The sequence below is a fragment of the Taudactylus pleione genome, unplaced genomic scaffold (genome assembly GCF_031769625.1).
Source record: "Taudactylus pleione unplaced genomic scaffold, aTauple2 ptg000372l, whole genome shotgun sequence".
Classification (NCBI taxonomy): Eukaryota; Metazoa; Chordata; class Amphibia; order Anura; family Myobatrachidae; genus Taudactylus; species Taudactylus pleione.
This window is the reverse complement of record NW_028284773.1, coordinates 14953702-14975967: the sequence shown is the minus strand read 5'-3', so window position 1 is coordinate 14975967 and position 22266 is coordinate 14953702. Positions and strand designations below refer to the sequence as shown.

At 44.9% G+C, this 22266-nt stretch overlaps 1 protein-coding gene across 4 annotated transcripts in view; it reads left to right on the top strand.

Annotated features, from left to right (window-relative positions):
• Window positions 1-597: 597 nt before the first annotated feature.
• The window catches only part of OPA1 (OPA1 mitochondrial dynamin like GTPase), a 100561-nt gene continuing 78892 nt past the window's right edge, over window positions 598-22266 (top strand). For 2 of the 4 annotated variants that reach the window (XM_088444814.1, XM_088444812.1), the window contains exons 1-6: window positions 598-766; window positions 1318-1630; window positions 5962-6058; window positions 13934-14041; window positions 14595-14648; window positions 19203-19276. In XM_088444814.1, coding sequence (XP_088300940.1) covers window positions 750-766; window positions 1318-1630; window positions 5962-6058; window positions 13934-14041; window positions 14595-14648; window positions 19203-19276 — 663 coding nt within the window. In that variant the 5' untranslated portion in view covers window positions 598-749. The remainder of the gene's footprint in view (window positions 767-1317; window positions 1631-5961; window positions 6059-13933; window positions 14042-14594; window positions 14649-19202; window positions 19277-22266) is intronic. The other 2 variants (XM_088444815.1, XM_088444813.1) reach the window with 1 other exon arrangement.

The following is a 22266-nucleotide window of genomic DNA, read 5'->3' as shown; positions in this document are numbered from 1 at the left end:
GCCGCGGCTGCCATTTTCCCTGTACTGCGCATGCGCAAACGACGGGAAAATGTCCGTGGTGGCCATTTTCCAGTCATTTTTACAGCACCGGACTCCACGCCGACGTGGGACTCGGGAGAGGTAATACTATGGGTGCGGCGCGGCACGGCACCCCCCTGTGCCCAGGAGCCCGTGTTCCCCGCACCCATTATAGATACGCCCCTGCATATAGAATATAAAACCTACTTGGTGCAGTGTAGTAAAATTGTAGCCTCTTCCTAGTTTAGAACAATAAGAAAGTATTGAGCCTCGTCAGTATCTCAGCTATACTGTTACATGAAGATTCAGCTCTTGCTCACTAGTACTGTTATTACAGCAGGCCTCCTAACATTTGAAAAAGCAAAATCGGCACATAAGTAAAGTATGACAATTACCTGTACAACACACGAGCTGGGTTACCAATATACTTATAGTGCCATGCTACCTGTGAGTCACATATTGACACTGAAAGGTACTAAATACACATTTTAGTGAAGCTAAAAAAGGCACAGTGCCGAAATATGTAGCAGCCGATTCGTTAGGTCCCACAACGTATCTAGGAACTATTTGCCAATGGAACCTTGTATCCAGCGTTCTCTCTTCCCTGACGAGCCCCGATCACGGGGGCGCTTGATTCTTTCCCGGAAGTGCTGCTGCTGTGACAGCTCTGGGTGCCCTTGTTTGGCAGCTCTGCTGGGTGAGAGGGAGCTGGGTGCCCCCGGACACACAGGATGTTGCGGGCCGCCTGGTGAGTGCTGCTGGGGCTCTGCCGCCAGATGCTGCTCTGTCATGTTTATAGAGTCAATAAGACGCACCACGCACTGGGCTATGGGGGTAGATCATCCTAGGAATGGTGCCCTGTAGCTGGCAGGCATGGTCCTCCTGTAGTTGGCTGGCATGGTCCTCCTGTAGCTGGCAGCCATGGTGCCCCTGTAGCTGAAAGGCTGGGTTCTAAAAGGGTTGCTAATGTCTAATGAATATCACCTGTGTATCTTACAGCTCATGTATATAGGAATTGTAATCAGTGCATCAATCCTCATTTACAGTGTTTTACAACAGGCTGTAATACACTGTCCAGTTGGCTATATTTAAATGAAGTTGTGTTGTTACAGTATCATGTGTGTCAGGGCCAAAACTAATTTTATTTTTATAATTGTGTATTATGTAGAGGCATTCTCCAGTGGAAGGTAGGTGGCACTCTGTTTTGGGAGCTCACAAGTGAAATTGTTGTTATATTGTAATACAGTATGCATGTTTACAACAGGTTTATTAATCTGGTTAATTTCTTTCTTTTCTCAGCATTGTGTACAGAGGAGTGATAAATAAGCACGTTGTAAGAAACGCCAAATTCTCCCCCCAGAACCTGTTTTCTCGCAGAGGTCGCCATCATTCTTTTTCAGTAGCGAACATTCAGCGACCTTTCCCCAGTCCATCAGTTCGTTGTTACTCTTCTTTATCTCGTATTCCACTACGGAGAAGCAGACTTTTGCCACTTAATGTTGCATATCAGACTCAACGGAACTTTTGGGTTGCTAGGCTGGCATCCAGACTATTAAAACTCCGGTATATTGTTCTAGGATCTGCTGTTGGTGGTGGATACACTGCCAAAAAGGTACGTATCTACATTATAGTTTTGTTTCTTGCCATGTTTGGCTTTTACACCTCATTATATACTCTGTGAATGAGGGTCAAGATGGCAGTTTTTTTCCAGAAAAAAACACATTTTTGCAGTTGAATAATCCTTTTTTTTTTTATTTTTTCTGTCTTCATTTTTATTAATGCACATATGTATTCTTAAATACAGTATGAAATTTAGTAAGGAGTTTTCAAATATTTTATGCTACTTCTCTAATACTTTTTACTGCTACCATACGGTAGTAAAAGTACAGTATTTGTTTTACATCCAAAATCTCAAATGTGTTTCAGCTCATAATATTTATGACATAGAGCAGGCCTGGCCAACCAGTGGCTCTCCAGCTGTTCTGAAACTACAAATCCCAGCATGCCCTGCCACAGTTTTTCTATTAGGGGATGCTAAAACTGTTGCAGGGCATGCTGGGATGTTTAGTTTCACAAGAGCTGGAGAGCCACAGGTTGGCCAGGCCTGATTTAGAGGATAGTCGTGGAAATGTGATGATTGATCAGCTACAGGTGACATGTTGCTTGTGTGTGATGGGTTATAGTGTATGGCCTGTAATGTCTCATCTTACTAGCATTTTTTCCATATTGGTTATGAATTAGTTATGAATGCTGCTGCTGCAGTTCATGGACAGTAGAGGTTATAACCTTATAGGACGTACAGTGATTCATTAGGAAAAGAGTGCACACTGTAGAAATCCATAAGAACAGCGGAGGGACTCACTGGGTTTTCAAATAGAAGGAGAAAATAGGCAGCATTTTAGGTGGCAAAGTGAGGGCAGCACACAGACTGTAATACAACATTAGAACCCAAGATGCTCCCATTGGACGTCCCATCTGAATGCCTGAAATGCTAATTCTCACAGAGGCACAACAGGCTGCTAGACAAGCCATATGCACAACTAGAGCACATCTAATGCGTTTAAAACAGGTGTGCAGGATTTTTGTTACAGCCATGTTAGATAATTAAGAAATAATGCTTAATCCAAACATGTAATAGCATAAATATGGAACTACCCTTGGCGCTGAGCAGAGTAGAGCGCAGCGGACTAGATATAAATGACTAACCAGCAGCTGCTACCAGATGGTTGCCACCATCTATAGCAGGAAGGATACTTAAGAAAAAACACAGCAGCGCTTGGTTTTCAATATATAAAGTAATTATCCAAAGATAGAAAATAATTTAAATAATAACCACAGTTATATATAAAAACACAATTTAATAAAATACATATAAAAAATCAGAACAATTGCATCAAATGAATATACCCTAATACAATTCTGCACATATACATATGTATGTGTAACTATTACACCTGAGGCATCAACAACATATAATTAGTAATCCGGATACATTAGAATCCACTATTCTCACATCGAGGATATTCAATCCCAAGGTTTGCAATAAAGTGTACTAATAGTGATTGTTTAGAGTTCCTTCAATTAGTTGCGGCTTAGATGATATATTTGAAAAGTTCTGATGGAAACAACAAATATTGCAATCACATATAGAGAACCGGCATCAGCAAATCTTTGTATAGAAATCCCCAAAGAGAGATTAATACAGTCTCGAGTGTTAAAGCCACTTGTGTGTTATCGGCTGTAGTAAGATAAACTATATGTTGGAAAAAAGGATTCCCGTATAGCCAGTATATACTTGTAGTATTAAGACTCACCCGCCGGTCTATCTCGTGGAAGGCCCCTGGTATTGACTGCCCTTGTAGAATTAAAACGGGCACCGGGACTCTCAGCAGCTGATAACGATCAGTGTCCAGGCAGAGTCTGTACGCGATTCACACCAGTCCGGTTGTGATCGCAGCAAGCAGGCTTACCTCAGAGGGAAACTGTGTCCCAAGGTAGTTTTTTCTTATGTAACAGGATCAAACCTCAATCCACAATAATAGCTTTTAACAATGTGAAAAAATAAATAAAGTAAATCTGCAAAAGAGTGAAAGAGGAGTCTTCAAGCATAAAGTTGACCAAAAAGGTAACTCAATCTAAAGCTGCTCCTAAATGTGCACCAATATGCAAAAGCAGGAATTCATGTTGTACAAGACTGCTTAAATTCGATAAAACAGCCTGTTATCCCATGCAAAAGGTCTTGTTTTTTTCACCACATTGGAGGTGATGGAGATTGGATAATACATTGTACACTCTCCCATTTGCATTTCTATGTACACAATGCCATGAAAACCTTCAAACATAGTAAAATGGCACATCTAACAAAATCCATCTTGATGTCACGTCACTCATGACATAAATGAATCTAAACTAAGCCATTTCAAAAGAGGAAGAAGAACTGTGATTCCTTTTAAATATTTTTGTTTATTTTGTAACACAAATGTGCTGCCAAAAGGCTTATGGAAATACCCAACTCCACATCTATAAGATCTATGTAAGGGAAGTACATTGGCACAAATATACAAATGTGTTGTATGAATCGAACACTGATTATGCCTACACATCTGCTATTAGTGTATAAAATAGAAATATTAGTTATTGCAGGATTTATGAGAACGATAATGTACCTGTAATAAAATACTTATCCATTTCATCATAAAACAACTACAATTATTAAAAAAATATGGTTATAATTGCCTTGTCCTATAATTAGAACTTTTGCATATGTAATTGATCAAAATGAAATATACAGTATATAGTATAGACCTAATTCATTACTTTATATCAGTTGAAAACAGTTCCTTTTAAAACGGTCACATTTACAGCAGAATGAAAAATGGAAAGTTTAAATTATAAATGACTGAATAAGGTTAGAAGGTTGGACCTTGAAGTGGTGTCTCACTCATTCCCTCTGTGCGGATTTTTAACCGTGTCCACAAAGCACACACTAATTTTCTGGAGGCAGCTCTAGAGAGGGGAGGTGGGCGGTTACTTTGAAACACGATTGATTTTGTTTTTAAAAAGTCAGTGTGTATAATCAGGGAAACAACCCTAAGATGGCAACATAAACCCTTCAGTTGTGTTCATATGTAGTCTGAGGGGAGGTAACCATTTATTTTGTATTGTCCACTTGTATTTACAGATGTGTCCACATACATCTATCCTCCGTGCGCTACACATAACGCGGGAGCTCCGTGTGACTCGATAGCTCCAAGCATCTTTTCATGCAGCTGCATGCGAAATGCTACGTTAGTGTCACCGGCTGTGACACTAACGTAATGCCTCGCATCCAGATGCACCTGCGGTCGCACACAAAATATAGGCATGCCACATATAATTTTAATCAGCAGAAGCTGCTTGTGCTTCCAAGTCGCACCACTGTGCGAATAACACGCATTTGAAGGTAGAAACACGCAAGGAGGATAGATGTACGAGGACACATCTGTATGTAATGTATGTTAATGTTTATTCTAGCAGCCTACACCTATCACAACCCATGCAGTTCCCCTTTCCTGCCTGGGGTGTCGATCTTTGCTCTGGTGCTTCTAGCACACTCTGGTCTGTATCTCAGCAGTTTATTGCATTAGCTGAGTGTGCTAAAAGCACCAGAGCAGAGAGTAAAGCTGGCCACACATCTAAAGATTAACTGTCCAACCAGCTAACTAGTTGATTGGTTGGAATGAAAATCTGGTAAGGTATGACAGCAAATGACAATCAGCAATTTGCTCCCAAACACTGGAAAATGGACAAAAACTGTTGTTTGAACAAATTGTTTAGATCAAACATTTAACAAACTTGTCTGACGACCATTTTCATCTGTTTTCTGGCATTTAGGAGCAAATTGCTGATCATCAGTTACTCCTATCCGTTACCAGATTTTCATTCCAACCAATCAACAAGTTGGCTGGTTGGACAGATAATCTTTAGATGTGTGGCCAGCTTAACACCCCAGGCAGGAGAGAGGAGCTGCATGGGTTGTGATAGGTGCAGGGTGTTAGAATGAACGCTATCTATATTACTATGACTTTGCCCAGTTTCTTTGATGGTGCTAGCTAGTCTGCTTACAGACATCGCCTCACAGTTCGCTGCAGTTTTTGTTGTTTCCTCCCTATAATGTATGGCTTATGTTGTGTCCTGCATTTGCAGTCTTTGACACTGGCTGACAGAGATGTCCCTCCCATAGATATTTAGACAGGAACCCGAGAACGCTGGACATAAAATTAGCCTGTGCCGTATGATTAAAGGAAATCAAAATTGCAACAGCAGCATATATTAGAAATGCTGTTAGTAGCTACATTAGGCTATTGCCTTGGTTTTGGTACAAACGTGTTAGAAAGTTTTAAACTCTCAGATGTACATCTAAGTTTCCTTTGTTGTTTCTTCAAACTTGAATTTATCTTTTAGACATATGACCAGTGGAAGGATATGTTCCCTGATCTCAGTGAATACAAGTGGGTTGTGCCTGATTTTATATGGGATTTAGATGAACACATTAATTTTGGTGAGTATCTTTAAGACTGTTTGTATGCAAAGAAAATTATGTGTTATATTTATAATAATATTTGCACTTATGAACTGAATGTCTATACTTCAGTAGTTGTGTATTGCAAATGGGCTTATATATACGGGTACAAGGGCTTTATACGTATCACATATTCCAGGGCATAACTACCCCAACAGCTACCCTGGTGGAAGGGGGCTACGGATCCTGGGGAACTACTTTAGTGCATTGCCTCTGTGTCACTGCTCACATGATCACCTCTTCACCGCTGCCTCTTACTATTACAGCAACTGTGCAGAGGTGGAGAGGGAAATGGTTGGTGACGTGATGCCCACAAGTCAAAATTCCTGATCAACTACATAAACACAGGTGTTATCAGAGCCTAAAATATTATCAGTAAAAAGAAGAGACAATCTGCACATCTGTAGTGGGAATATTGTTCCAAAAAGTTCCTTTGGGCAAATAGGTCTGATTAAATTATTAGATTTTCCAAAAGATATCCTTTTCTTTTCCATATGGGATTTCTTTTCAATTTGCACGTAATCGGTATCGCTCTTCTCCTCTTCAGTGTTTAACTGAAGTAACCCTTAGCTGATCGGAACAATGGTCTCTGATGAGCCCCTCCTTCATATGTTGACAGCTCACAGTACTGAGTACCCGGCTCGGAGCACGCGCTTGTGGTCACTGGTTGCCTCCTGACTAGCTGTGCAATTGTAAGAGCCTCCAGGTGAAACAGAGGACAGGAGGACTTATTTCCAGAAGAAGTTCTTCCTCCTGCTAGCCAGAAGTGCTATGCTCACTATAGGCAGGGGCGTATTTATAATAGGTGCAGGGTGTGCGGGGCACACGGGCCCCTGGGTCCAGGGGGAGCCTGCACCGCACACCCTGCACCCATATTATACTTACCTCTCCGGAGTTCCACGTCGGCGCCGGTGTCTGCAATTTAATAAAACGAATGGAAAATGGCCGCCACGGCCATTTCTTCTTTGGGTTCCATTGGGTCCACACTAATTACCCTTGGGTATGTAGTTGGATCGTATCCAATGCACCAAACAGCAAAGTCTTGGAGCTCCCAGCATGCACCGGTCCTCCTCCCCACATACCCTGCCCCCAGCCACAGGCATGCAGTTGTTTTGTTTGGTTAGTGGCATGATGCACCTGTTATAACAGCGGGACTGCTAGGCAGTCCTAAGCTTTTTTCTTTTATGTTTTACCTTAAGTTTATGAAACTTGTATGCGACTGTATGCTAGCTGCTGTATGTACACTGCCTATGTTTTCAAAAACTGTCGGGTACATATATCACTGTGTTTCTCCTTATCTCTCTGAGGATGGCTTGTGTCATAGATAGACTGTCACATTGCATTTAGACCTTGCATATCTTATACCATTTATACATTGCATTATGTCTGAAGGTAAAGATGAGAATGGGAGTCCTCCGGTGCTTATATCCTGTTCCGCAGGACTGTCTGAGCAGGATGTTAACCAGAATGGGTTCTGTAATAACTGTAGCAAACAGTTACCGAATACATCTGGTACACCTGCCCCAGCACCAGAGCCATCTTGGATGGCCATCACACCTGAGGTCTTGTCCTATTTAATAGGCAAGGCCACGGAGGTATGGGCTCCAGTTGCAGTGATGCCTCAGGCTATGGGTTACCCACAGCATGTACATCCTATGTGTTTGCCCCCCATGAATCCCTGTTGGGTTAATGCGGCTGCTCACTCTAGCCAGAGTATACTACCGTCCTCAGCCTCTCCGCAGGTGGAAGGACCAGGGAGTAGTAAGAGAGCAAGGGCATAAAAGAGGTTCTCGTCATGTGTTGCCTCAGGAGTCTGACTCAACCTTCTCATCAGATGATGATTCTCAGAGTTCTGGGTCAGTCTCAGGTCTTGGAGGACCATCAATCCCTGGTAGATTTTCCCTCTTTGATAAGAGCGGTGAGGTCTGTCCTCAATATTGTGGAGGAGGAGGTTGCACAGATATCTAAAGAGGTGGTCTTTAGACGTCAGGCAGTGTCTAAAGATTATTTCCCTCAGTTGGGGCAGTTGACAAACCTCATGTCGGAGGCATGGGATATTCCTAGCAAGCATTTTCCAGCCACTAGGAATGTAACCTCTCTGTACCCCTTTGCACCAGGAGCGTGTAATAAATGGGAAGTTCCCCCAACGGTAGACGCTCATATCACAAGTTTGATTAGGAGCGCCATGTTGCCCATTCCGGCAGCATTCTCTTTTAAAGGACATTACGGATAAAAAACTTGATAGTTAACTGAAATCAATGTTTTCTCTATCTGGGGCCATTACCAGGCCAGCTACGGCTGTAGCTTGAGTGACCAAGGCTATGGAGGATTGCACAAGGGAGACTATAGTCGACCCAACAAAAGAGCAGCAGTCTCTTCTGGGCCAGATGCAGGAATCGGCTATGTATTTGGGGGAAGCTGGTATTGATGCAGGCATCTTGGGTGTCTAGGGTCTTGGCTAACTCAGTGGCACCCCGAAGAACCCTTTGGCTAAAGAACATGAAGGCAGATCCAGGATCTAAAAAGGCTCTAGAATCTTTGCCTTTCACAGGCAAAGTATTGTTTGGACCGGGTTTAGATGACATAATGACCTCGCTGGCAACACCCAGGTTTACTGAAATACCATCTACGTCTGCTTTTAAAAGGCAGTCATCGTCTCTGTCCTTTCGGCCACAGAATAGGACAAAAAAACAATCCTTGGACAGACAGGGGCAGTCTCATCGAAAGCAGCCCAAGCCAGACAGTAAGCCTTCTGTCTGATGGGGCGGGCCTCCCCCTGGAAGATGTCAGGGGTGGAGGCCGACTGTTACAGTTCTCCCAGGCCTGGCAGCAAATTATGGATGCCTGGGTACGAGAGCTGGTCTCTCGGGGTTATGCCATTACATTCCAAAGTCATCCCCCTCAGAGGTTTTTTCCTACAAATTTTCCTGCAGACCTGGTCAGGGTTTCGGCCTACTGGGAGTCTGTGGGGGCTCTCCTGCACTCAGGAGTCATAGTGCCTGTTCCCGTGATGCAACAGGGGAAGGGTTATTACTCAAATTTATTTTTGATTCTAAAACCCAATGGGTCGCACTGCCCTATACTGAATCTAAAATCTTTCAACATATTTGTCAGGGTGCCAGAGTTCCGTATGGAGACTCTAAGGTCAATTATGCTGGCAATGGAGCCAGGAGACTTTATGGTCTCGCTGGACATACAGGATGCATATCTGCATGTCCCGATTGCAAGATCTCACCAGGCCTTTCTCAGGTTTGCGGTGGATCGAGAATAGTTTCAGGCTCTACCCTTCGGTCTGGCTATAGCCCCTCGGGTATTTACAAAGATAATGGCAGTCATGACTGCTCTTCTCAGAAGACAAGGAGTCAGGATACTGCCATATCAAGACAACCTCCTGATATTGGCCCAGTCTCAGGAGATGTTACAATGTCATCTACGGATGACTATTGTTTGCCTACAGGAGCACGGCTGGGTGATCAACTGGAAGAAATCTTCTCTTTCACCAACTCCGCGGATGGTGCACTTAAGGGCGTTGCTGGACTCTCTGGAACAGAGGATCTTTCTGCCGGAGGAAAAGATTGTAGCACTACAGTCTCGTGTGCAGAATGTACTATGCAAGCAAACCATGTCAGTTCACTTTGCTATGCAGATACTGGGCTCCTTAGTGGCCACATTCAACATGGTGGCTTATGCCCAGTTCCATTCCAGGCACCTACAGTTGTGGATCCTGGCCCAGTGGGACGGTCGATATCATCGGATAAAGCATCAGATGCTTTGTATCTCACCAGAGGATCTACTCTCCCTGGCTAGGTGGTTGGAGACGCCTCGCTTAGAAAAGGGTTGTCTGTAATGGGTCTCGGAATGGGTACTCCTAGCCACGGACGCAAGTCTGCGAGGATGGGGAGCATTGATGGGTCAGCACACCTTTCAGGGAAGGTGTACAGACCAATAAAGCCATCTACCAATAGACATAGATGGCAGAGGGCCATCTTCCAGCGATCTCAGCAATTTTCATCCCAGGTGTGCTCAACTGGGAGGACATACACGCCGGAGAATAGGCTCTTCATCCGGAGGTGTTCCACCTCCTGGTGGACAGGTGGGGGTTACCAGACGTAGATCTTATGGCGTCACGTCACAACCACAAGGTCCCCAGGTATGGGTCCAGAACGAGGGACTCCTCAGCCGCCTTCGTGGTCGGTAGGATGGAACTTCAGGTTAGCATACCTGTTTCCTCCAATGTTCCTCCTCCCAAGAGTCATCAGAAAATTCAAGCAGGAGGGCGGCAGGATGATACCCGGAGGCATTGGTTCTCCGATCTGACACGTCTGTCTGTAGACAGTCCACGTCTGCTGCCTTTATGGCAGGATCTATTAATACAGGGTCCATGCCTCTACCAGGATTTACCTCGGCTGGCTTTGATGGCATGGCTCTTGAGTCCGCCGTCTTAAATGCCAGGGGGTTCTCTACTTCTGTAATTCAGACGATGCTGAGAGCAAGGAAGCCTGCTTCAGCTCGCATCTATCACAGAATTTGGCATTCATTTATTTCTGTGGTCCCACAGGAAATATGACCCTAAAGGTGTTCAAGGTAGCTAGAGTACTAGCTTTTTAGACTTAGGTCTTTGCCTGGCTACCTTGAGGGTCCAAGTTTCAGCTTTGATAGTTTGGTTTCAGCATAAGATTGCCCCTCTGCAGGATGTTAGAACATTCTTTCTGGGGGTTCTTCGGCTGCACCCTCCATTTCTCCCATCAGTGGCACCATGGGATTTGTCTTTGGTTCTCGGGAAACACTGCAGGCGCATCCCTTTGAACCCTTGGTTAGGGTGGACTGGAGATGGCTGACGGCAAAGACACATTTTCTCTTCGCCTTCTCTTCAGCTCGCAGAGTTTCTGACTTGGCAGCATTGTCATGTCGCTCACCATATCTGACTTTTCATAAGGATAGAGCTGTCCTCCATACCAAGGCAGACCACCTCCCTAAGGTGGTTTCCCGTGTTCACATAAATGAGGAAATTGTAGTACCGGTCTTTCAGTCTTCAGACCTGTCTTCAGGTGAAGTTTCCTTGGATGTCATTCGAGCGCTTTGTATTCACGTGGACCGTACCAGCTCCATCAGGAAATCTGAGTGTCTTTTTTGTGTTATATGGATTTCACAAAAGAGGCTGGCCAGCGAACAAACAGACTTTGGCTCACTGGCTTCGTATGACAATTTCGTAAGTGTATACTCTGGCTGATCTCCCTGTCCCTAACAGGGTAACAGCACATTCCACTCGATCAGTGGGACCGTCGTGGGCTGTAAGATATGGCGCCTCGGCTGAACAGCTTTGTAAGGCAGCCACTTGGTCCTCTGTGAATACGTTGTATCAAAAGAGTAGAATTTGATAGAATTTGATAGTTTGCCTCCCAGGATGCTTTCTTTGGACGGCGGATTCTCCTCTCTGCGTAGGAGCGTCCCCACCCATAAGGGAACTGCTTTAGGACGTCCCCAGGGTAATTCCTGTGGACCCTATGGAACCTGAAGAAGAAATACAAAATTTATGGTATAAAATAACTTTTGATAATTCTTTTTCTTCGACGTCCACACCTGGCCTCAGTTGGGATCTGTTCTTTAAGCCTTTTTTGTCAGATTCCCTCTTCGCCTGATTGAGGGTGTTTCTTGTGCAATTTTTCTTCCTTCTCCACTCTCCGTCTCTTGCCGCAAGGCTTGGTTACAAACTGAATGGCTGGGGGCGGGTTATGTGGTGAGGAGGAATGGTGCATGCTGGGAGCTCCAAGGCTTTGCTGTTTGGTGCATTGGATGCGATCCAACTACATAATCCAGGGTAATTCCTGTGGACCCTATGGACCTCGAAGAAAAATAATTATCAAAGGTATGTTATACCTTAATTCTGTATTTTCCCGTCGTTTGCGTATGCGCAGTACAGGGAAAATGGCCGCCGCTGCCATTTTCCCGGTGACCTGTGCATGCGCAATAGGCTCTGGGCACACTCTACCAGACGGAGAGTAGGGGGCCCGTGACGGAGACTGCACATGGGCCACCTCCTCTCTAGAAATGTCCCTGACGTACAGGTGTATGAGTCTTGTGCTGGTGGTTCAAGATGTTTGAAAATCGGGACAAAATGACACTCTTTGTCGTTTGTGGACTTTTTCAAGCTGTATTGTAACACCATGCAGTGCCAATTTGAGTCATCATATCTCAGACCATTACAGTCACTGGACTGTTTAGCTTTGTAATATCTGACTGCTGAAAAACAATGTTTGCTTCACCATTTTCAGTCATGGATTTTGATACTGACAAAGTGGCCTTGGTGCACTGGCAGCAAGCACATCTGAATACAGATACCATCTTGGAGTTGTTCAAAGCTGACCTGATCTGAAACTGGAAATATTAATTAAGTAGTAGATTCTCTTGGTGTCAGTTATACAGCTCTCGATTCTTCATCTCTGCCTGTCTCTGCACTCCTGGCTATTGCCTTTATCCTAGAAAGTTCTGGTCTAGCAACAGATGTAATGTGCGTCAGTGGCGTAAGTTTATCCCAGACGCCCGGAGGCAAGTTATAATTTGGTGTCCCCCCTGTTACAGCGGCTGACACTGTAATGTAGCATTTCACATGCAGATACAGCCACAGTCGTACACAGAATATAAGTATGCCACATATAATTTTAATCAGAAGAAGCTGCTTGTGCATCCTATTTGCATTGCTTTGTGAGTAAGATGCATTCAAAGGGAAAACTTTGCACGAAAAGATGCCCTGCACTTCCTAGTCACTCTGCGATCACGTGTTCTGTGTGGCACGGAGGATAGATGTATGTGGACACATCTCACAGATAAAATAGTGACCTGTATGGTGCAATTAGCATGAGTCTCAGAGTACTCCTGAAATCCCTGATGGAGGGGAAAACCACCTGATGTGGGGGGCTTTGAAGACTGAGTTTGTCAAGATACTGTAAGGCTGCCACTGTGATGGTACTACAAATCACAAACTGCCCAGTTTACTGTTGACTGCATCAAATGTCGGAAAATTGCTCCACCAAAGATCTGCCTCCCCCAGACTCAGTCATTGGTGCCCCAGGCCCCAACCACCCATGCCCTTTTACCCGCAGCTCTGTTCAATGCATCCTTGTTGACATCCAGCTCCTGGAAGATCTGCAGCCGTGCTTATCCTCGGTCCAGCCAGTCAGGACCCTGCTGCGGCTAGGGCTGCCGCCAGGGAGAAATGTTACGGAGAGTTGTGGGTGTGAGGGCATCGGGACTGCTGCTTGGGTCCATGGTTAGGGCTGTCCCCAGGGAGGAGTGAGACTGGGAGTTGTTGGTGAGGGGCTGCACAGGTCTGAGCAGCTAGGGTTGCCGTCAGGGAACAGTGAGACAGAGAGGGGGCGCTGGACGTGTCACACTGACATAAGAAGCTGATGAGGAGCAGCGACACCAATGAGTAAGCGACAGGCTATAGATAGACGGAGGCGGGAGCTCTCCACTAGTGTATGGTGGTTCCTCAGGTGCTGGGAAGAGGTGCCATTTTTTGGGCAGCCGTGACGATACACTCCGGGTACATAGTTACAGCCCTAAGGGGGGGTTAATATATTGTGGGCAATGGAGGAGTTGCCCCTTCAGTGCTGGAGCCCGGCGGTAGGCGCCTCCATTGTCTCCCACAGTTCCGCCCCTGCCTGACGGATGCTTGCTGTATGCTTTGGGAGATGCTAAGCAAGTGTTTCTATAGAACTCCAATTATATTTTTAGAGCATGTGGATAGTCTTTAAATGATGCTAGAGAATTAGATACGTGCTTCTAATGCCACTTGATGTTGTTTGAAACATAATTTGAAACTTTAGAGTTTTGACAATGCTTCTTGTTTTGCAGATAAACTTGGTAAAGCCCTCCCGAATTCTGAGGAGCTGGCCAAACTTCTACCGGATTTTGACAAGCTTGGGGAAAGTTTTAGCTTATTAAAGGGGTGGCTCTCATCAGGTAAGGGGACTTTATAATATTATCAATTGATTCTTAAAAGAAGTGAAGTAATACTCAATTTATTTTACTATAAATTAATTTACTTTTAATATTTTATAGAGATGGGAATTTGTTAATTATTACAATAAAAATAATATTAAAAATCAAATATGTAATTAAACATGTATACTTTTAAAAGAAAGTCTAAATTGTAGAACAAAATAAGAAGCCTACATTGTACCTAGATATAATTCACATGTACATATTGGAGCAAATCAGTACATATAGATTTAAGTACAATACACATATGAGGTAGTTTCGTACTTACACTTATATCCGTTTCTTCTTCTGGTCTACATTCTGCATTGTGAAATATAGAAAAAGAAAGGACACAATCTCTTTAACTTTTGTCATAAATTCATTCCATATTTGTCATTGTTCTGTGTCTACATATGTTTTCTGGTTAGTAGTTCATAAAAGAAATAAGCAGGAGGCAAGATTCCTTTCCAGGTTTTGCTAACATGCTTTTATGACTCAAAAACTATTTTTCACCTATTTTACTGATTTTTCACAGGTCACAATTTGGTTAGTGAAGTCATAGGAGCTTCTGATCTGCTTCTCTTGTTAGGTGTGTAATGTCCTCTCTATTGCTATTGTATTTAACTGCAAATTGATTTGCAGAATAAGTATATTCCGAGCTGGTATGGGGGGCAGGACTGTGTTTACAATATAAAAAGCTTAGGGGGTGCACAGAAATTGGTTAATTTATTTATATTATACCATTTTATTTAATTTTTCTTCTTCAGGGTCCATGGGGTCCACAGAATGTACCTTGGTGGATATGTAGTGGAATGATCCATTCCGCCAAACAGCACTAGTTTTGTAGCTCCCAGCATGCATCGGTCCTCCTCCCTATATACCACCGCCCCCAGCCACAGGCATTCAGTTTTTTTGTTTGGTGCGCAGCAAGTATCCAGACGTACCTGTTATACAGTAGGATTGCCTAAGCAGTCCCAGGCTTTTTTTATTAGTTTTTTGAAAAGCCTAGTTTAGCAGTACCAGGCGCCGGTAAAGACGCAGGTACTGCGACTCCTACTACCTCCGCCGGGGCCGAAGACACCAGTAACGCTATATGCCCTGAGGTTCTCGGTGGGCCTCAGCGTGGCTTAGCTACCTGTGCAGGGGTCCAGACTGCAGGTCTGGCACGGAGATGACAGGTAAGCGCGCGACAGTCCTAGCATCCGGTGTAGGAGCCGCATCTGGTGCAGCTGCGGATGAAGGCCTCGTGTGACATGTCCTCACTAAGGCGGCCGGGTCCTTATTGTCTGTCGCCGGGGATGGGTAGTAGACGTACTAGAGCGCACTAGTTATTATCTACTACTATGAGGCCCGTGCTGTCAAAATTGCAGCTTAGGGGAGATGAGGCGCCCCTGCCCCAAACCAGACGCAACTTCCTGTACGGAGTTCAAGTGACTGGTTTGCTATAAATGACCACCTCGTGGTGAGACGATCACAGATCGTGTTTGTGTGTGTACTGCTGTAGCGGTTGGTCTTAGAGGTGGCCTGTATACCTCTCTCTTGGGCCTGGTATATAGCACTCTATATCCTACCATTACCCCTTCGGGGCTGGCTAGTTGATTCAGAGTACCATTTGAAATGGCAATTGTGCGTATTTATGCATTGTATGTGACTTTAATGCTAGCTGCTGTATAGTACTGCCGTTAATTCCAAACTGTCAGTTATACCCATCACTGTGTTTCTCCTAATCCCTCTGAAAGGTGTGGGGAGTTTCATTGATAAGGGAGTCACATTGCATTTACGCTGTATACCTTATACCATTTATACATTTGTGATGTCTAAAGGTGTAGGTGAGAAGGATGTTATGCCAGTTCTCAGATCATGTGTGTCTTGTTTGGCAGGCCTATCTGAGCAGTATGTTAACCTGGGTGGATTGTGTGGGCCTCTGTTGTAAACCGCTACCTGTTCAAGCCAGTACATCTAGAGCTCCAGCGCTAGAACCACCCCGGTGGTATCAGGTTTTGTCGCACTTAGTGGACAAAGTTGCAGAAGCGCGGGATCCGGCTACGGTATTTCCCCATGCTTTGGGGTATTCACAGCAGTTGCATCCTTCTATGTATATGCCCCCCATGAATCCCTGTTGGGTCGATTCTACTGCTCACTCTAGTCAGAGTATGCCACCGTCTATAGCTCCTCAGTAGCCAGATAGACAAGTGGTGGCAAAGCAGAAGCATAAGAGAGGTTCCTATCAGTTGCCTCATGATGACCTGGATTCCTCTTCAGACTGATCCTCAGAGTTCTGGGCCTTACTCAGTGGAAGAAGACCATCAGTCTCTTGTGGATGTCCCCTCTCTGGTGAGAGCAGTTAGATCTGTCCTCAGGATAGAGGAAGAGGAGGTCCTACCGAGAGCCAAGGTGGTCTTTAGGCATTGGAAGGTGGCTAAAGATTATTTTCCTCAGTCTGAGCAACTGACGAAGCTTATGTCTGAGGCATGGAGTACTCCTGTGAAGCATTTCCATTCTACAAGGAATATAACTTCTCGATACCCATTTGCACTTGGTGAATGTAACAAATGGGAAGTTCCCCAACGATAGATGCTCATGTTGATTAGGAGTGCTACGTTACCCATTCCTGCAGCATCCTCTTTAAAAGAGGTTACAGATACAAAACTTGACAATCATATGAAATCAGTGTTTTCATTATCTGGAGCTATTACCAGACCAGGTATGGCTGTAGCCTGGGTAGCGAAAGCTATGGAAGAATTTACAACAGCTCTGGAAGGAACTATACTGGAGGCTACCAGAGAACAGCAGTCTTCTCTCTGGGAAGCGGACTTCCTAAATCGCCAGGACATACATGCCGGAGAATGGGCACTTCATCCGGATGTCTTTCAACTCCTGGTGGACAAATGGGGAGAACCGGATGTAGACCTCATGGCGTCAAGTCACACTCACAAAGTCACCAGGTACGGCTCCAGAACAAGGGACCCCTCAGCCGCCTGCGTGGTGGTGAGATGGGACTTCAGGTTGGCATACCTGTCTTCCTCCAATTTCCCTCCTCCCAAGGGTCATCAGAAAGTTCAAGCAGGACACCAGCAGGATAATACTAATAGCCCCTGCCTGGCCCAGGAGGCATTGGTTCTCCGACCTGACATGTCTATCCATAGACAGTCCACTTCCACTGCCTCTACGGCCGGATCTGCTGGTGCAGGGTCCCTGCCTTTATCAGGATTTAACTCGACTGGCTTTGACGGCATGGCTGTTGAGTCTGCCATCCTCAAGGCAAAAGGTTTTACGGCCTAGGTGATTCAAACTTTGCTGAGGGCAAGGAAATCTGCTTTGGGCCCACATCTATCACAGAATTTGGCATTCATTTTTTCTTTGGTGTGCTCACAGAAAATATGACCCTAAGATTTTCAAGGTTGCAAGAATACTTGCTTTTCTTCAGGCAGGATAAGACTTAGGTCTTCGCCTGGCTACCTTGAGGGTTCAGATTTCTGCTTTATCAGTTTTGTTCCAATACAGCATTGCGCCTCTGCTGGATGTTAGACCATTCTTGCAGGGGGTTCTCTGGCTACAACCTCCATTTGTGCCTCCGGTGGCTCTGTGGGATTTGACTTTGGTTCAAAGGACGTTGGAGATGGCTCCCTTTGAACCCTTGGATACAGTGGACTTAAGATGGTTGACAGCAAAGGCACTTCTCCTCCTCGCTATCGCCTCAGCTCGTAGAGTTTCTGACTTGGCAGGCCTGTTATGTTGCTCTCCATATTTGAATTTCCATCAAAATAGAGCTGTCCTCCGTACTAAGGCGGGTTACCTACCAAAGGTGGTTTCCCATTTCCATATGAATGAGGAGATTGTAGTTCCGGCCTTTCAGTCTACAGACCTATTTACAGGTAAAGCTTCCTTGGATGTGGTTTGAGCCCTTCGTATTTATGTAGATCGTACTAGTTCCATCAGGAAATCAGATTCGCTATTTGTGTTATATGGGTTTCACAAAAGAGGCTGGCCAGCAAACAAACAGACTTTGGCTCGCTGGCTGCGTACGACTATTTCTCAGGTCTGTACACAGGTTGGTCTCCCTGTCCCAAACAAGGTGACAGCACATTCTACTCTGTCTGTGGGACCATCGTGGGCGGTTAGACATGGCGCCTTGGCTGAACAGCTATGCAAGGCAGCCACTTCGTCTTCCATCAATGCTATTATGAAATTCTATGCATTTGATACTTCTGCCTCCCAGGATGCTTCCTTTGGGCGGCGGATTCTCCTCTCTGTGCAGGAGTGTCCCCACCCTTAAGGGAACTGCTTTAGGACACCCCCAAGGTAGATTCTGTGGACCCTATGGACCCTGAAGAAGAAAATCAGAGTTATGGTATAACTTACCTTAGATAACTCCTTTTCTTTGAGGTCCAAAGAGCACCCTCCCTGACGCACCTGGCCTCAGTTGGGATCTGTTCTTTTGTTTTTTTCATATCATGAGATTCCCTCTTCGTATGTGGTGCGTGTCTTGTGTACGATGTACTTCCTTCTCCACTTTCCGTCTCTTGTCGTTAGACTTGTTAACAAACTGAATGGCTGGGGGTGGGAGGAGGACCGAAGCATGCTGGGAGCTACAAAGCTAGTGCTGTTTGGTGCAATGGATCGTTCCACTACATATCCCCCAAGGTAGATTCTGTGGACCCTATGGACCTCGAATAAAAGGAGTTAGCTAAGGTACTGTATGTTATACCATAACTCAGATTTTTTTTTTTACCACTTTGTCTTTACTGGGCACACGATGGAGGCGGAGATGTTTGGTAGTGGTGCATAAACATCTTGGTGTACAATTGTTCATTTAGGGTGAATTAATTTACAATGCCTGGGGGAGCACCGATATTAAATACATCAGATATGGTTTTTTTGTTTTGTTTTTTTTTCCCTATAACTGTAGCCTTTGGAATTGAAAGTTTCTTGGCTATTCCTGGAAAGGAAGCCTGACCAGTAGACTGTTATTTTGTGTAATTGTAGTCATCTTATCGTTGCTGAATGATACAGGCACATGTCATTATAGGTATAAATATAACAATAGAATTGACTGACATGTCTAAAAGCTGCAAATGGGTATTAAGATTTGGTAAATTCAGAGTGACCATACTTGATATGCATGATGATCTTTCTCTGCCAGGCCCTGAAGGTGAGACTGCCTTCAAAGCTACCGACAGCCAGAGTTTTGACAGTTCTGAGAAGCAATACAAGAAGGTGAGATAAAATGTTACTTATACCGGGCAAAACATACATACAGGCTTACATGTCCTCTTATTGTAGTTTAAAAGCTGTTAGTAAATCATGCAACCTTTGCACAGTAAATTCTTGGAGAAGCTTTTGTCTGTTTGTTGGTCAGTAGCTGTACTTAAAGGAAAATGTGCCTATAAGAAGTATTTCCATAACTGTGTCATAAAATCCAGTGGCAAATTGATGAGGTGAGTGGATGTAGTTAGTATGTTATATTTAGAAGAAACTGAGATATTTTTCAGTTAATAAATTTGACAAGAATTGGACATAGCACTTTTATACACAAAATAGATCAGTTACTATGATCTTTAGGTCATAACACTTTCATCCATTAAAAAAAATTCCTTTTTCAGAAAATTGTTACATAACACCTTCAACCACTCACCTCTTCAGTTCTCCTATGAGCATGCTACTGAAATGTAATCTGAGAAAACAAAGTTTATGTAAATATAAGTGATTGTGAACAGTTGGAGAGTTATACTGCATTATTAGACAACTAGTAAGTACAACATTTCCGGGCTGCTATTACTTATCCTGGAGATGTAGCCATCATCCCACCGTGCAGGATGCCGATGTCCCAAGTACCGGCGCCAAAATCCCAACAGCGTCGGGGTCCCAGCACTAAAATCCCGACCGCCGGCATCCCGAAAGTAAGTTAGGGGGACGATTAGGGGACTGGGTTAGGTTTAGGCACTGGGGAGAGAGTGTTAGATTTAAGGTGCGGGGAGGGGGAGGTTAGGCTTAGGCACTTGGGGGGGGGGGGGGGGAGGGGGGAGGTTAGGGTTAGGCACCGGGGAGGGAGGGTGAGGGGTTAGGGGTAAGGGTTAGTCTTACCTTATTTCCTTATGGGTGTCGGGATGGAGCTGTCTGTATTCTGACCAGCGGCATCCCTACAGCCGGGATCTCATACCCAACCCCTTAGCCCAGGGGTCTTCAACCTTTGGCCCTCCAGCTGCTGTGCAACTACACATCCCAGCATGCCCTGCCATCATTTTGATATAACAGCATGCTAAAACTGTGGCAGGGCATCCTGGGATCTGTAGTTCCACAGCAGCTGGAGGGCCAAATGTTGAAGACCCATGCCTTAGCCTATATAGTCCAGTGTGTTTTTCTAATCTGTCTGTCTCCCACCTCCACTGTGGGTGTCAGTCTCAGGATAGCTCATAGAGCCTGGTTCAGAGTTGTATGCTATGGCAATGTTTTTGCAGTTTAAGCGATAATTGCCAATTTGCGCATTCATCAAGATACATTACCATAGTCGCTCGCAGCAATGACTTACTCGCAGTGTGCTTGACAGTCATTCAGCATTTTGGTGAGGTAATGAGTAGTGGCTGCAAAGAATGCATTAATGTCACCACTTCTTTGGGGGAGTGTTGCAGCCTGCGACTGCAATCCCATACACAACAAATATGGCTCCGGTGTCTCAATTCCCACGTCAATTCCCACGCTCATTCTGCAGGAACTGTAGGCTTACTCGGGCGACCGATGCTCTGTCTTTGTACTCAGATGCGGCAACATTTTTGCTCCTCTGCATGATATGAAGCCCATGCAAACTATGTCACAATGATTTCCGGTCTATATTCAGTACAGATCAGGATAGTGTAATATTTTAAAAAAAAAAAAAAAAAAACAGAATTAAAGTGGTTTTCAGTTTAAAATAAGTTTTGCTGAATACCTTCCCAATAATAAAATTTAGTGGGGGATCCATTTGAGGTCAGAGATAAGTGCTGAGCCCCTCTAAATACAAAGACTGTCAGGAGTTCTAGGAGGTTGTTTCTCCATTGTCATTGGGAAAAGCAGAGATTAATTTTGTTATATTAGAATATATCTTGGAGTGTACATGTGACTTGGACAGAGATGATAGTGTGGGCTAATAGTATTCAGTGTTCATGAAACTATAGAACTGGAGCTCTATGATAGGCTGCACTGCCATAAATATTGGTTCAGCCTGGAATATGGCTGCTTCCTCTCTGTTAATGACAAATGCACTTAGGGCCTGGTTCAGAGATGTACGTCCATTCGATGGTTAGTACACATCACCGATGTTTTGGGTCCTGCGATTTTGCTTGCAAATCCCCCGAGCTGCAGCATAAATGACATGCTGCGGAGTTTGGGGGGCAGAGCGGTGGCGTGGCTGACCACCGTTCCTGGAAATGGGGGCATGTGGCCCCCATTTTCCGGGAGGGACGAGGCCAGGGTCTCTGTTTTCGGACGCAGGACCCGGCCAGCCTGCGGTAAGCTTCAGCTTCTGCAGCCTGGCCAAAAGAGCAAACAATCGTGATGATTGCAATGGTGATCCCAGGCTGCGGCCTCAGTAGCAGTGCTGGAATCACAGCAAGGAGGTGTTTTGTTTCTTACAGACACCTCCTGCTGTATTAGCATTTGAGATGGACAGAATTGCGCAGCCGCTTGTGTGCGGCTCTGCAATTCCGTCCATCTCTGACTCAGGCCCTTAGGTTGGAGGACACTGAAACACCATGGGGTCAAGAGACTCTACTTTGGACATTGGTAAACTTTTCCCCAAAACTGTGCTCCTGCTTCCTCTGTACTATCACCTTGCATAGATTCCTTTCTATTAGGTAGTATTTTACTTTTACAATTTGGATACATTAAATTTCACTGCAGACTGCAGCTGTTGTCACTATACTCTGACAGCGAGGAAGCTGTCAGAGCACCAGTGTGGTCTTGGAGACATCTTTGCAGATGCTGCCTCCTGTTCCCACCATCTAACCACCAGTCTCAGGGGGTATTGCGTCACTGCTATTGCAGGAGCCATCACTAGCAGTGGGTGTTTTCCACTCTCCCTCAATCCAGTAAGAAGAGGAGGGGGCCTTGGTCAGCCATCAGATTCCCTTAGTGCCAGGTCAGTGTGCCCGTCTGCAGGAAGCCTCACACTAAGCAGTAACTAGTGGGCTGTCCCTCCTATGACAGTGTCTGGTACACGCTGGTCCTTGGGG